At 36.3% G+C, this 17,383-nt stretch overlaps 1 protein-coding gene across 1 annotated transcript; it reads right to left on the reverse strand.

Moving 5' to 3' along the window:
• Positions 1–7,149: 7,149 nt before the first annotated feature.
• LOC123529209 (uncharacterized) lies at positions 7,150–16,539 on the reverse strand. Its single transcript, XM_053518313.1, has 3 exons — positions 16,106–16,539; positions 15,435–15,570; positions 7,150–14,410 (listed from the first exon to the last, which is right to left on the reverse strand). The coding sequence occupies exons 1-3, from the start codon at positions 16,533–16,535 to the stop codon at positions 14,236–14,238; spliced, it is 741 nt and encodes a 246-aa protein (XP_053374288.1). The 5' UTR covers positions 16,536–16,539; the 3' UTR covers positions 7,150–14,235.
• Between the last annotated feature and the right edge of the window lie 844 nt (positions 16,540–17,383).

Consider the following 17,383-nt stretch of genomic DNA (forward strand, 5'->3'; position numbering starts at 1 on the left):
GGATTTATGCTCCAACAACTTTCTTCAAATCTCAGTCTCGAAAAACCAAATTTACTTCTAAAACAATATCTTGATTAGTCATGTTTTGAAACTTCCGACATAATTATGCTACTAAGAGGCAGGGTCGAGATCAACTTCCTTGTCAGATATAATTTTGATTCAAGTCTTGGTAGATATTAAATTTTAAGAAACCCTGTTGCTGCTGCAGCAACAGCAACAGCAGCAGCAGCAGTAGCAGCAACAACAACAACAACAAGGAGCTGCGTTAAATAAACGCTTGGTGCCCTCGGTGGCATCCTTGTCGATACAAAGCAACCTAAGTCCAAAACGAGGTCAAGGTCAAACTGAGGTCAGGTGATGTTTGAAGATGAGGAATGGTCAAAGGTTTCGTCTGTATTAGTATCAATTCATTCTTGTAAGCGGTACTGATGCTAGACGAAACAGTCCCATTTGGTTAACCAAGAGATGGCCCATATAAAGCAACCAAAGTCCAAAATGAGGTCAAGGTCAAGGTCAAACTGAGGTCAGGTGATGTCTGAAGATGAGGAATGTTCACAGGTTACATCTGCGTTGGTATCAAGTCATTCTAGTAAGGGGTATTGATGCTAGACGAAACGGTCCCATTTGGTTAACCTCGTACGGACGGACGAACGGACGAAAAGACGGACGGACGGATGGACAGGACGATCACTGTAATATTATGCCTCCCGCATCAGTAGATGCCGGGGGCATAAAAATAAATAAGGAACATGTTAAAAATCATATAAAATGTAGAACATAATAGTTTCAACTTGGGACCAATTAATTTTCCAGCGTTTGATCGACGCCTTTTATTTGCCGCATTGAAGGTAAACATAACATTAAGAAGGAAATTAATAAATGTTTTGTGGTTAATGTTTATATTATATTATAATATCAGCGTAAGCTAACAGCGAGCCTTTGTGTTGTCCTAGAACATTCATTGTTACGTTAGCAGGAAAATCAATCGTTCCAATAATTGCTCTGTCAAAAGTCTGACCGTTCTAATGGACTTATTTGGAGCACGAACTTCCGGAAACACGTACATGAATTGCGAAAATAGGAACAGACGTTGCGAAAAAAGAGTAAATGGTAAAAATATAAGAACAAAACCACGTGGAGAAGGAATAAATATTCTGTGATTATTTCCCTATCGAATCATGAACGCCACGAAATAAATGAACTATTTGTGTGAAATACATATCCACTGTGAATTGGCGATATTAAAACTTATAGACCTACGGAAATCTTACTTCATTTGAATAAATACTGTATTACACTGGTGCTGTTTTACATCAACAAAAAGAAATGATCATATATAATTAATCACAGTTTTGAAAGACACTGAATAACGATATCTTATCAGTTACAATAAGAAAGGAGACACCTTATTTTCGTTCTTCTTTCGCGTATATCATAATCTACATTTAAATATTCGATTGATTTCTACATCTATATTTTCTCATAACAATATAAAGCCGTGCGTGCATGCTAGCAACTATCTGGATTAAATTTGAACAATGGCAAGAAATTTTAAATTGAAAGATAAAACGGGACTAGCTTTTCTACAAGAGAAACGAATAGAGCAGCAACAGCTGAAACACATCACGCGCATAGAGCGCACGCGAGACGTTCATCTGCGTGATCTAGAAGCAGAGTCATACGTTCTTCAGGAAAAACTGAAGTCCTTCGGGAACGGGATGACAAGTCTTAGTTCTTACTTCAACAAAAAGAAAAGCGACTTGGATAAAAATATAATCTGGTTCCCACTGGAACGATCGCCAACAGATTGGGAGCCACGGTCGTGTTGGATCGGGAAATCTGCCATAAATCAAGAGAGGTGCGTGCATTTCCCATGCAGAACTTTCACGTCGTATCATTTTTTTCACAGGGAACTACCCAAATGGATCATAAGTGGGGCAGAAGAGAGTGTGCGCAGAAGCAAGACTGAAGTGGACACTTTGAAAAAATATTCTGTGCGGAAAACTATTCTGAGCAGTACTACTGAAACAAAAGACAAGGCTGGAACTATAGATCTTCCTGCAATAGATTTTCCTGAAAACATGACAGTAAAAGAGAGAAAACTAAAAATTATAATTTCTAAAAAAAGACGTCAAAACGAAATAGAAAACAAACCAGCAGACAGATCAATAAATTACGGAAAACCAACACCTGTACGGCGGTTACAGAGACCCGTCCGTCCATGTGTCCGGCAGATGGATACGCGGTCTTAGTACACCATGGTCACTACATACTTAACAAAACGACGATTTGTTTTGGGGATTTAATTTTTCAGTAATTCTGAATTCGAATAAAGCGAGGACGTATATCCTTTGGTCCACTTTCTGAAACATCGTGATCTGCTTAGATATTTACAGACAATTGCTTGAATACATCGTGTCATTCATATTTAAACAGGGAGTAACAAGTTTATCTATATATCATTAATCTATATGAACATGTAATTAGATTTCATACCTTTATGTTAGCAAGTAATTACCTTAGCACGAGTTTTGCATTATTCAGTGACAACGAAGATCATTGTTCGTAAAAAAGTACAAATGTGGACACTAACACTACCAACATTTTGTTTGTAAACTTGGAAGACAACTGCCTTCCAGTATTTCTCAAATGCCAGCTTCAGTAAATACCTGTTAAAAAGTCTACTTCATCGAGTTTAAAGTTTTGCCAATATTTTTTTCTTTTTCAATATTAACAATATTTCCTAATAAACGATTACTGATTAATACAGCTATTTGCTTTTGTCAACCATTTGCATAACAGTGTTCCAGTTTTTCTTTGAAATCCAACGTGTTTTAGACGTCTGTTATAAGTAACGTTTCACCATTGACTGATATAAAAGGTGTCATATTGTACTCTTATTAAATGGTTTGCCAGTCAGTTGACAAAACTATCATCCGACATATGCCCGTAAGTTGGCCTGTCCGAGGCAAGTGGGTATGTGTCTTTGTATGCTGTGACCTTGACTTTTAACCAAATGACCTAAAACAACAAGGGTCATCTACTAAATAAGGCAACCATCTAATGAAGATTGACAGCCGAAACATTAATTAATTATTGAGCAGAAACGGTTTTCAGCCTAGCGATCTGTGTCCCTGACCTTTGACATACAGCTTCCCAAATAGGGACCATGTACTGGTCATAGACAATCATACTATGAAATCTTATGACATTGTAAATTGTAAGTGTTCATTAGTTTTTTGAGCAGAAACCATATCTAGTCTTGAAGTCACTGTGACCTTGACCTCTGACCTACTGATCACCAACATCATAGGGGTCATCTACTGACCACAGGCAATCATCCTATTAGGTATTAGGACTGTATGCTAATGCGAGCGGAAGTTGTTTTCGGTGTCAAGGTGACTGTGACCTTGACCTTTGACCTACTCAACCCCAAAACATTATGGGTCATTAACTAACATCATTTACTGACCACAGCCAATCAGTCTATGAAATGTGACCATTGTGAGACGCTCTAACTAGAAGATACTCTTGTAGAAAAGCGCATGTCTCCCCCCAATGCATAGTCATATAGGCAAAATGTCAATAGAAAAGTCAAAGAGACACCGATGGTTGGCTGCAATAGGGATCATCTACTTGGAATGTCCAATCATACCACTAAGTTTCAACATACTGGGCGTAGTGGTTCTCAAGTTATGAACTGAAAATGGTTTTCCATGTTCAGGCCCCTGTGACCATGAGCTTTGATCGAGTGACCCCAAAATCAGTAGGGGTCATTTACTCTTCATGTCCAATTATCCTATTAAGTTTCAACATTCTGGGTAAAGTGGTTCTCAAGTTATTGATTGAAAACTGTTTTCTATGTTCTGTCCGCTGCGACCTTGACCTTTAATTGAGTGACCCCAAAAACAATAGAGGTCATCTACTCTGTAAGTCCTATCACTCTATGAAGTTTCAACATTCTAGATCAAGTGGTTCTCAAGTTACTGACTGGAAATGGATTTTTGTGTTCTGTTAGCTGCGACCTTGACCTTGAATAGAGTGACCCCAAAATCAATAAGGGTCATCTACTCTGCATGTCCAATCATCCTATGAAGTTTCAACATTCTGGGTCAAGTGGTTCTCAAGTCACTGACCGGAAATGGTTTTCCATGTTCAGGCCCGTGACCTCGACCTTTAACAGAGTGATCCCAAAATCAATAGGGGTCATCTACTCTGCATGTCCAATCACCTTATGAAGTTTCAACATTCTGGGTCAAGTGGTTCTTAAGTTATTGATTGGAAATGGCTTTCCATGTTCAGGCCCCTGTGACCTTGACCTTTATTAGAGTGACCCCAAAATCAATAGGGGTCATCTATTCTGCATGACCAGTCATCCTATGAAGTTTCAACATTCTGGATCATGTGGTTCTAATGTTATTGATTGAAAGTGGTTTTCCATGTTTAGGCCCCTGTGACCTTGACCTTTGTTAGAGTGACCCCAGAAACATTAGGGGTCGTCTACTCCATAAGCCCTGACACCCTATTAAGTTTGAAGGTTCTAGGTCAAATGGTTCTCCAGTTATTGATCAGAAATGAGGTGTGACGGATGGACGGGGCAAAAACAATATGTCTCCTCCAGTGGGGGGAGACATAATTGTTGACTGGATAGCAAATGATCCACTGACAGACAGACCTACCAACAATGAGCATCCCTTCTTCCTTAGGACCCTCTAGGGGTGGGGGCATAAATGTGAGATTCCGGAATCATAAACCTATTCTGCGACTGGCTTTCACTATGTAATAACTGGTCAGCCAAAAACCAAAATAGTTCACAAAGTGTGCAAAAACAAATTTACCAAATTAAACATTATTTTGATGCCTATTATCTAGTTACCACAGTGAGGTGATTCCTGTCATCAATTAACTTTAAACTGCCGATTGTTTTGATTTTTCTCAGAAATTAGCATAGAGTGAATGCCCCCTCTAAGCAGTCTAAATGTACTATAAACAAGAGGGCCAAGATGGCCCTAGGTCGCTCACCTAAGAAACACACCATAACAGTGTAAAACATGTTGGACCTAGTGATTTCATGGAAACAAATATTCTGACCAATTTTCATTAAGATTGGACCAAAAAATTGGTCTCTTGCGATAAAACAAGCATTTTCTTAGATATGACCTAGTTTTTGACCCTAGATGACCCATGTTCAAACTCGACCTAGATTTTATCAAGGCAATCATTCTGACCAAAATTCATGAAGATCAATTGAAAAATACAGCCTCTATCACATACACAAGTTTTTTCTTTGATTTGACCAAGTGACCTAGTTTTTGACCTCAGATGACCCATATTCAAATTCGACCTAGATTTCATTAAGGCAATCATCCTGACCAAATTTCATAAAAATCAATTGAAAAAAATAGTCTCTATCGCATACACAAGATTTTTCTTTAATTTGACCTAGTGACCTAGTTTTTGACCTCAGATAACCCATATTCAAACTCAACCTTGATTTCATCAAGGCAATCACTCTGACCATATTTCATGAAGATCAATTGAAAAATACATCCTCTATTGCATACACAATGTTTTTCTTCGATTTGACCTAGTGACCTAGTTTTTGACCCCAGATGACCCATTTTCGAACTCGGCCTAGATTTTATCAAGGTAATCATTCTGGCTAAATTTCATGAAGATCAGCTGAAAAATACAGCCTCTATTATATACACTAGGTTTTTCTTTTATTTGACCTAGTGATCTAGTTTTTGACCCCAGATGACCCATTTTCGAATTTGGTCTAAATTTCATCAAGGTAATCATTCTGACCAAAATTCATGAAGATCAATTGAAAAATACCGCCTCTATCCTATACACAAGGTTTTTCCTTGATTTGACCTAGTGACCTAGTTTTTGACCCCAGATGATCCATTTTCGAACTCAGCCTAGATTTCATAAAGGTAATCATTCTGACCAAAATTCATGAAGATCAATTGAAAAATACCGCCTCTATCGCATACACAAGGTTTTTCTTTGATTTGACCTAGTGACCTAGTTTTTGACCCGAGATGACCCATTTTCGAACTCGGCTTAGATTTCATCAAGGTTATCATTCTGACCAATATTCATGAAGAATAATTGAAAAATACAGCCTCTATCGCATACACAAGGTTTTTCTTTGATTTGACCTAGTGACCTAGTTTTTGACCCTAGATGACCCATTTTCGAACTCAGCCTAGATTTCATCAAGGCAATCATTCTGACCAATATTCATGAAGATTAATTGAAAAATACAGCCTCTATCGCATACACAAGGTTTTTCCTTGATTTGACCTAGTGACCTAGTTTTTGACCCGAGATGACCCATTTTTCGAACTCGGCCTAGATTTCATCAAGGTTATCATTCTGACCAATATTCATGAAGATTAATTGAAAAATACAGCCTCTATCGCATACACAAGGTTTTTCTTTGATTTGACCTAGTGACCTAGTTTTTGACCCAAGATGACCCATTTTCGAACTCGGCCTAGATTTCATCAAGGTTATCATTCTGACCAACATTCATGAAGATTAATTGAAAAATACAGCCTCTATCGCATACACAAGCTAAATGTTGACAGACGCCGGACGCCGGACATCGAGCGATCAGAAAAACTCACCTGAGCATTGCTCAGGTGAGCTAACAAAGTCTTTCTCAAATTAAACTGAACTTCAAAAGTTGAAATTTCAGACATCAAATATTGATGAATACAGGTCCAGCTCAGATGCTTCGATAATTCTATTACTAGTATGTTACAAAATACAACTGAGACAGACATTTATAAGGCCAAGATGGATGGAACTGTTTTTAAAGAGCAGATCCACTGGTCCAATTGTTATAGCAGGGGTAGGAAGTTTGAGCCCAATATTCTCCAATTAAAAATTACTAACATTTGAATGAGATTCCCATGTAATGGTGGTTTACAGAATAAGGCTAGTTCTGGAATTGGAGCAACTCCTGTACCTTGCACTATCCTCCTATCAAATTACCAACAGTCTTCAGCAGGAACCGCCCATATGTGTTTCAGGTGACAACTTTAAAATTAGCTTACAAAATAGACAGACAATACGATTCCTAGGTAGCCAATCAATCATTGTATATAATAGATGAAAATATAAACAACAAAAGAGTTGTATTTACTTTCCATAGATTTACTGTTATATATACAAACCGACAATCAATATTGTTCTATGATCATATACACAGTAAACAGTACATGTTTGGCATTGATGAATAATGGTTTGTTTCTAATTATCATATAGTATTTTAACTAGAGAAAAAGGAAAAAATGTACATGTTTAACAGTTCTAGGTTTTTTCCAATGAACAGAATTGTTCTTGCAATATAAAAACAGTTTTGTCCCTGCATGATTACAAGTTTTTGGTAATATTTCTGAAGTATGATAACACAATTACAGTGCGCAGCATCTAGAGCAGCGGCGAGTACCATGTTCTCTACCAGTACTAAACTTAATGTTTGGAAATAGATGTACCAGAGTTTAGATATTTTGACCTGATTAAGTACTTCAGGTACCATTTAACTGTGCAAATCTCACATAAATAAAAGAAAAAGAACTAGAAAACTTGAACGAAAATGATATAAATGAATGATCATAAATAAAACAATGAGATAAAAAATGAAGCATTTTATGCAAATATGATGAAAAAATGAAATAGGTTAAAATCAAATTAAATCCTCCATTAAAATATTAGTACAACATATTAAAGATGAATAGCTTAAAAATTTAAAACTCACTGTCGGACCAATGCATATCCAGAGAAAGGCAATGGACATAAACCCATGAAAATCCTGAAATGTTTTGTATCAGTGTAACACTTTAATTCAAAATTAAATATTCAAACAGTTTTTCTAAGTTGTTCATCAAAATTCAATTGATGCGAGGATGTTGCCTTAATTGCATAGAAACATGGTTCCCTGTCAGGAAAAAATATGACATCTTTTAGAAGGCAGTCATGTCTTTTTTGATATTTTAGAAAGTGGTCATGTCTTTAATATGTTAAAATAAGATGAGTTTTAAGAAGGTTAATGTCTTTGTTAATGATCAAATAAAACATTTATAGAAGGCAGTCATGTCTTTTTTCAAGGTATTTTAGAAAATGAGCATCTCTTTCTGTTTAAAAAAGATGGCTTTTAAGAGAAGTCTTGCATTTGTTAATTATAAAATAAATGAATGTTTAAAGGCGGTAATGTCTTTCGTGTATGTTGAAATAAGATGACTTGAGGTGTCATGTCTTTGTTCATGATAGAATGGTTGTTTTAGATCAAATATAAAGGCTTATCATTGTTGTATTAAAGCCACTAACACAAACATAGTGTGAACATTTTCTGAAATCCTCAGATACTTAAAAGTTGGGCAAAAAAATATTATAATACATAGAGAGATACTACATCGGCAATGAAACTCAGTTTAAAACATGTAAGTAAGTCTGTGTCAATGACAACATTTTTATCAAAATACTTTCTATAAAAATCTTGAACAATTTTCGTTTTTTAACCAAATATCAATGAACACATTGGTTTAAAAGTGGCATCTTGTTTGACATACAGGAGCGGGTATACGAGTATGTATAAGTAATTTACACAAAATGGCAGTTATTATGCTGAACACATGATTAATATGCAATGAAATGGATCCGTCATCTCTTACCTACACTCCAACTTGGATCTCCATAATCTCTTAACTCTATCAGGGATTTCCTTTTCTTTGTAACTATTCCCTTACATGGATCTTTTTTTTATCTCGTACTATACTCTCATACAAATTTCCCTCATGACCTGCCTTCGCCATTATCTTATAGGGAACGCTAAAATCACGCAACTAAACACAAAAGAATCTCCCTACCGTACATAAACGCTTATAAGATGCACTCGCTTATAAGACGCATCCCGAAATTGGTCGTGCAATCTTGGGTCTTTTCCACTAAGCCTCGTATAAGACGCGGTCATTTTTTGGTATCAACAATGTCAAAAATTTGTAAAAATGCATTATTTTTCGAACATGATGTGTTTTGGGAAAAATAAAATGGTAAATCGCCGATTTTTTTTTTGTAAAAAAAAAATGAAAACTTCAGTCATTTTAGTTTTAAAGTTTTAAAATATATAATCAGCTTATATACAATTATTTTTCTGTGATAAACACATTGAAATGAATTAGAAACGGAGAACTTACGTCTACAAATTAACAGAAATTTTGCCGATATTTGCCGATGTTGCGCAATGAAATAAAATAAGGTATTTTTAAAAATATATTTTATTGTATAATTAAATGCATAAGAATAACCAAGATACGACAAAAATACCGGTACGTCTAGAAAAATTTGGCATTATTCACCAAGATTATTCAAAACTTTGCAGACTTGTTTAATAAAACGTAAATCCTTTTTTGTATGTAATCAAATACATTTTAGCTCCTTAGGAAATGGCGAAATTACGTGTACAAATCGCCCGAAATTTTGGCGATATTTGCCGATGTTATTCGACAAAATAAAATAAAGTACCGGTATTTTAAAATGTATTTTTATGTGTGATAAAATGCATTTAAATAACCAAGATTCGGCGAAAATATGTCTAGAAAAGATTATTCAAGACAGGGGTCTAGCTAGGTTCAATTTTTTGGGAGAAGTCACTTCTCCCTCCAGCTGATTTAGGGAGAAGTGGGGAGACTTTAGAGAGAAGTGGGAAGACTTTTCCTACCGCAATGCTGTTGAGTGATACGAAAGGTGGCTGTTGAATGATACGAAAGGTGGCTGTAATTTTCTTGTTTCTAAATAAAAACATTGAAGTGACCATTCATTTTCTTAGTTAGGTCATTTCCCATACAGTGGTTATTGTTTCATTACAAAATTCTGAAAAAAGTCGTTTTCAAAATTCAAGCCGATGCTGTTAATCTAACCCGCCGATGTATGAAGTATTTATTATTAACACCGAGTCACCACCTCGGTGAACAGTATCTGGCTCGTATAAAACTGAAACTGAAAGTAAACTGTGTAAACTAGAAATACGTATTCAAATCAATTCATCGATGGAAATCAATTTAACGTAGGTAATACAACATACATGTCATTCTTTTACCATAGATAACAAATAATTGTGTACAATATTCCAATTAATCGCATGGTTAATCAGCAATTTCTTTATAAAAACATTTTTTTTGCACTAGAACATGATGACAATTAAACGCAAAGTGTCAAAGACGTAACCGCGGCGCTAATTGGCTAAACACAGTCTACTCTGGTGTATCGGATAATTTGATTCGCTTTCACACTTCTCGGGAAAATCTCGCAAGTACCTGAAGTAGGCGGAGCTTAAATTATGCTTTCGGCGTGTGTCTCTGTGTATTCAACACTCATTTTGACACCGTGCAAATTGTCAACAGTCCGGGTGGCGGTAATTAGCGAATGCGGATATCAAAGAAAATCGGGTGACTTGCATTTCGCTTTGAGGTTGGTTTTGAGCGAAGACTGAAGTTCCAAAGCGCTTTTTTCGCTCAAGTCGCCCACTCGTGAGAGCCCTGCAAGTGTTTGCAGACTTGTTTTATAAAACGTAATACTAAACAGAATGTTTTAAAATCCTATTTTATAAGTAACAAGAGCTGTCCGTAAGACAGCCAAGCTCGACTATTCGAAATATTGTCACAGAAGCAGGAAATTATTACCCAAAATGTTAAATATCAAAAGAGTTTTAAGTTCGAAAGGGGACATAATTTGACCAAAATACATATCAGAGTTATGGGACTTGGTGCTATTAACTAGTTTTATAACCCCGAAGAAACATATTAAGTTTCAATTCAATATCTGCATTAGTTTTGGGGATAGTAACTTGCATGTAAAACTTTAACCAGAATTTTCTAAGTCCAAAAGGGGGCATAATTTGCTCAAAATACATGTTAAGAGTTATGGAACTTGACCCAGTGAGGTTGGTAATTGACCTAGAAAAAGAATAAATAAGTTTCAAAGCTATATGCCTTTTGGTAATAGCTGTATGTACTTGCACGCAAAACTTTAACCAGGATTTTCTAAGTCCAAAAAGGGCATAATTTGCCCAAAATACATGTCAGAGTTATAGGACTTGGTGCTATCAACTAGTTTTATAACCCCGAAGACACATGTGAAGTTTCAATTTAATATCTGTAGTAGTTTTGGAGATAGTTACTTGCATGTAAAACTTTAACCAGGATTTTCTAAGTCCAAATGGGGGCATAATTTGGCCAAAATACATGTCAGAGTTATGGGACTTGACCCAGGGAGGTAGGTAATTGATCTAGAAAAAGAAAAAATAAGTTTCAAATCTATATGCCTTTTAGTAATAGCTGTATGTACTTGCACGCAAAACTTTAACCAGAATTTTCTAAGTCAAAAAGTGGGCATAATTTGCCCAAAATAAAGGTCAGAGTTATGGAACTTGGTGCTATCAACTAGTTTTATAACCCCGAAGACACATGTGAAGTTTCAATTCAATATCTGCATTAGTTTTGGAGATAGTAACTTGCATGTAAAACTTTAACCAGAATTTTCTAAGTCCAAAAGGGGGCATAATTTGGCCAAAATACATGTCAGAGTTATGGGACTTGACCCAGTGAGGTAGGTAATTGATTTAGAAAAAGAAAAAATAAGTTTTAAATCTATATGCCTTTTAGTAATAGCTGTATGTACTTGCACGCAAAACTTTAACCAGAATTTTCTAAGTCCAAAAGGGGGCATAATTTGGCCAAAATAAAGGTCAGAGTTATGGGACTTGGTGCTATCAACTAGTTTTATAACCCCGAAGACACATGTGAAGTTTCAATTCAATATCTACATTAGTTTTGGAGATAGTAACTTGCATGTAAAACTTTAACCAGAATTTTCTAAGTCCAAAAGGGGGCATAATTTGCTCAAAATACATGTTAGAGTTATGGAACTTGACCCAGTGAGGTTGGTAATTGACCTAGAAAAAGAATAAATAAGTTTCAAAGCTATATGCCTTTAAATGATAGCTGTATGTACTTGCATGCAAAAACTTAACCAAGGTGTGACGCCGACGCCGACGCCGACGCCAGGGTGAGTAGAATAGCTAGACTATTCTTCGAATAGTCGAGCTAATAAAATACTAGGAAACGGCAAATTACGTCTACAAATCGGCCGAAATAATATAGACGATTTTATTGCTGGGCTTTCAAATATGACACGTGTCAATCAATCATAGCTTGACATCTGCCAGTCAAATACAGGTATGCCCACTTCAATATATTATCAAATCATGTTCGACTTTCGAGTAGCTAGGCATCTCTACATTTGGCATGAAGATTAGTCCAAAATAATTTCCGTTCGCCATTCTTTTCACAGCTTCTTGTATCTCCCTAATCTCTTAACTCTACAGGGCTCTACCTTTTTTCTCGTAACCTAACAATTATTCTCAGATACAAATCGCCCTCATCTTTCAACTCTTATATGGATCTCCATTTTCTCTAATCCTTTTACAATATTGTTACTGTGATCTCCCATCTCCCTAATCCTTTCTTTATTCTTACAGTGATCTCCCTTACCCCTATACTCAAACAGTGTGAATAGATCTAAACATAACTAAATACAATCAATACATGTACAACTAGACAATAAATCTCAGAAATAAAGCACAACAAAACTGCAGCTTGCACAAGAATAATGAGTCTATTCCCTGACTTTCCACTTATTTCTATGGCACAATTATATTAAAATACTGTACATTGGGCAATTTTTGCATCACTTTTATTTCACCATATCTCCTATTGTTAAAAATTCTCACTACATTGCTGGTTATACTTTTTAGCTAAACTGCTCAATTTGCTAAACTGCTCAGTTTTCACAAGTGTTTTGAACCCTAGGTTACTCTGCTGAGTGAGAATAAAACACAAATATTACCCAATGTACAGCTGATTAAATGTGAGTAAAGGCAAATGCAAATGTACAGTAAGTAAATGAATATACATTAAAGATCATTTATTATTATACCACAATGGTGAGATTCAGTAACATATATGTTTGAAATCATCAATACTCTGTTAGTTGATCGACATATTTTATTGATAAAAACAGAACAACAGTGTTTATAACAAATTGCAACTTATAAAATAGTCCCTGTAATGCTTAGTGACAACAGATGTGTGTGCTCAGTATGGTTAAATCTCCAACTTAGAAACCATGTAAGGAGTAATAATAAAAATTTAGGATTCTTTCCTGGACCAATGGGTGAAATTTTCACATAAATGCGGGGGCATAAAACATATAATTCGTTGTTGTGTAGTAAGTTACACTTCAAGTGATGTCATTGATATGGTGATTTGTAAATTTTGACAAAAAAATTTGCCTATCCCCTTGCAACCTCCAGCCATTGGTATTTTAATGTATTAACCTTTAGCCCGCTCAATTTCTAAAATGGACTGGTCCATCATTCAATTTTGGGAGTTCCACATATTATTCAAAGTGAGTTCACAGAAAATTTATTGAATGAATAGTGAACTGCATGTGCAGACCATGATCAGCCTGCATAGATGTGCAGGCTGATCCTGGTCTGCACTGGTCGCAAAGGCAGAATCACTTGCCGCCAGCAGGCTAAGGTTCTAACAAAATGTAAACAAGACTACAAATACATCTGTTTTAAATTCTAATTAACTACCCTGGGTTCTTGTCATGGTTAAATGTAGACTTTTTCAAATAATACACATCTATATCAGAATAAACTGCACACACAACTCCCTCATTTACATACCCTATTAGCACCACTAAGAAATTTATTTTTCTTCGATTTGAACACTAAAGCACCACCAAGAAGCACTTATAACTAAAATATTACATCCCAGTTTTATTTGTGTGTGTGTGTGTGTGTGTGTGTGTGTGTGGGGGGTGTGGGGGGGGGGGGGGGGGGCAGGAAAGAGGAGGGGGGTCCTGATTAAGTTATTCCTGTTAATATAAATGTCACAAAACAATTTGGTTGAGAATTAAGTTTTGAATAAAGCATTTTTTTTGTAAATTCTAAAGCACTAGTAATATCAACTCTCACATCAATGACACCTGTATAATATTTTGATTTTTCTGGTATATATAAATAAGTATTGCAGAAGCATCTGTGCTTAACAGTATTTGTACCACTATTAAAAGGTAAAAAAATATGTAATACTTTTACATAAATCACAAACATTTGCTGCAAAACACAGAGTTCCACAACTATATAAACTCTCCTCAACTTTTTGGACTGATGGGGCTGTTGGGACTTTCAGGATTATCAGAGTCTGACTTCTCTGGTATGGTTGCTAGGGGCAACCTAAGGGTTCGTGATCCTCCACTGTCATCACTCTCAAACACATCATCTACATACTCATTCATTAGTCGTCTCTTTGGTCTGTATGCACCATTTCTGAAAAAAAAACAACAACCATATATTAACATCAAAATATCTATATAATATAATGTACCTTATTTAGAAGGACATTACATTGGTGGTACTGACACAGAACCTAGTTCCAATAAGTGTGTTATTACATTGAGTAAAACTGATTACCTCCACACCCTATAAAAACAAGAGCACCGCCTTGCAGGTGCAGACACTCATCTGATTTTTTTGTCTCTGTATAATAGAAATATTGTCCTACCCTTGACTTTCTAAGTCCAAAAGGGGCCATAATTCTTGCAAAAAGCAATGTAGAGTTATGGTACTTGCTGTGCAGAGTCAGCTTTTAATGGCGATTAAGTGCTCCAGTTTTAAAGCAATAGCTTTGACCATTAAGGAGAAAACTTGACCTAAATGCAAAACTTCACCAAGAAATCTGATATTTTTTAAGTCCAAAAGGGCCCATAATTCTTGCTTCTTGCTGTACAGGGTCAGCTTATGATGGTGAACAAGTGTTGCAAGTTTCAAAGCAATAGCTTTGACAGTTTAGGAGAAAAGCTGACCTAAACATAAAACTTAACCAGGCAACGCCGACACCGATCAAGTGATGACAATAACTCATCATTTTTTCTCTCAAAAAATCAGATGAGCTAAAAATGGTCAAGAAAGTGATTTCTCCTTGATGTCATAAATAATAAATTGACAAACCTAATCAAAATCCCTAAACTTGTCTCTAACTACTAGAAAAATATTGCCTGTTAATAGCAATCGGTTGATTTGGCTCAAAAACATGCTCGCAAAGTCAGTCAACTGGGTGGCACTTGCTACAGTTTAGTTACTGTAAAATGTACCTACCCCTTTAGAGTGTAAAGCTATCAGAAGGTGGCAGACTTTCCTGTAATTCTTACATTTTCATGAGATAAATGGGAATGTCTTTGGCCACTAGCCCCTAAGGGCGTACTGCTTACAGTGGGTGGCAAACTTCCCTTGAGCTCCTCAGCAGGAGTAAGAAAAATAGTGTGTCTCTGGCCACTGGTCCTGTCAGACTTACCTGGTGTTCCTAGGTTGGTATGAGATAAATGGGTGGGTCTCTGATGGGTTCTGACCACTTGCCCCTGGTGTTGTAGGGCTAGCAGTTGGTGGTATAAATCTATGGATGATTACATAGCCACTTTCTGCATCTTCACCTGTAACACAAATCTCTAGCTGTCACAAGAAATATATACCCTCATATAGCTGAGATACCTTTACCCTCAAAAGTTTCACAGATATTTTGAAAACCACTGATATATGAATGAACAGCATGACTATTGGCTTTCTATGTTACATTAATATATTAACATATTTAAACAGCTTAAACAACCTTTAACTCATGCTGGAAAAAAATTATTGATTGCAGTGTATTCATTATCAGCAAATTAATTCTATACTTACAGTATGTTGGTACAATTGTTAATGGAAACTGCTTCTCATCACAACCAAACTGCTCATGGCTGTATTCTTCCCTGCAAGCTGCAGTCCAACTGCATGTATTTATGTCTCACTTAGACAAGGATACCATATGGCAGGCAACACTTACCTAAAGGACTTTCCGATGAACTTTTTTCATGTTGTTGCTGATTAACTTATCTTTTGATGAGAGACTTTATTTTGAACACTTTTTTCAAGCAAAATTAAATCACAATTTAAGGTAATATGAACAGAGGTTAAAAATATTCATACCTTGTTCCTGTGTAACACCCTTGCATAGCCATGTATAGTTACGTACACGGTGGCAGGTCACTATCACCACAATAGTTGTCAGAATCACCAGAGCACTTAGTACAGCAATTAAGGCAAATGCTAGGCTCTTCCAATATCTCTCTTCGTCATCCGATTGTAAAACTGTTGGTGTTCCTATGTCTCCAACATCCTCATTCCCTGAGCTTTGAGAGTCCAAAAATGAGAAGTTAATGTGGAGCCCACACAGAGTATCGCTCGTTTCACTACAAGTTTTGCTCAGTAACTGGTCAGGGCATGTTGAACATTTTTTACATTTCTGTGTACTTGCATCAAAAAATTCAGAATCCTTGCACTTTTGAGCCAGTAAGGATGGGCAAAGCACAACCCATAACAAACACACTGCTACATACATCTTCAGCCCATCTGACATTCCTGAAAATAGTATAAATTTAAAGTAAATAAATAATTTTCTCAAAAAAAAGTAGTAGGGAACAACACGTCAAAACAAGGGCAAAGTTAAATTGCTTTTATTAATCTACCGGTTTCAATCAGTTAGACCGTCATCAGGATCAATAATTATTATAAAATAGCTCCAAGAGAAATACTCCCTAGTTAACTTTGTATCTCAAGGGCCATGATGTCCCTAGACTGCTATTAAAACTGAGTTTCACAGCCAGAATTAACTTGTTTTTGTGTCAGCCTAGGAAGTTTGGAACATCTCTGACATTATTTCAAAATCGTGCCAGCTGTTTCTGAGGACAGGAGTTTCAATATTTTCCATTATAGCCATATAGGGAAAACTAAGTGGGGAAGTGTCTATCAGCACAACAGCCGAGCCGATTATTATTATTTTTCTTATTCACATGATGGCCGTGCCAATCAGTATCCTTACCTGCACCATGGGTGTTTCGGTAACATTTATATTTTTTTGATAAAATATACTAGATATATGTATCATATTCATTATTAACAAGAGCTGTCACTAATGGTGACAAATGCCCCCACAGTGCCTTGACCTTTGACCTGGTGACCTCAAAGTCAATAGGGGCCGTGTACTCAATAAGTACTATTAGCATGTGAAGTTTGAAGGTCCTGGGTGCAGTGGTTTGTGAGTAAAGTGCCTTCATGTAAAAAAGTTAACATTGGCCCCTGTGACCTTGACCTTTGACCTGGTGACTCCAAAGTCAGTAGGGATCGTGTACTCTATGAGTACTATCAGCATGTGAATTTTGTAGGTCCTGGGTGCAGTGGTTCGCTAGTAAAGTGCCTTCATGCAAA

Source organism: Mercenaria mercenaria, chromosome 1, assembly GCF_021730395.1.
Source record: "Mercenaria mercenaria strain notata chromosome 1, MADL_Memer_1, whole genome shotgun sequence".
Classification (NCBI taxonomy): Eukaryota; Metazoa; Mollusca; class Bivalvia; order Venerida; family Veneridae; genus Mercenaria; species Mercenaria mercenaria.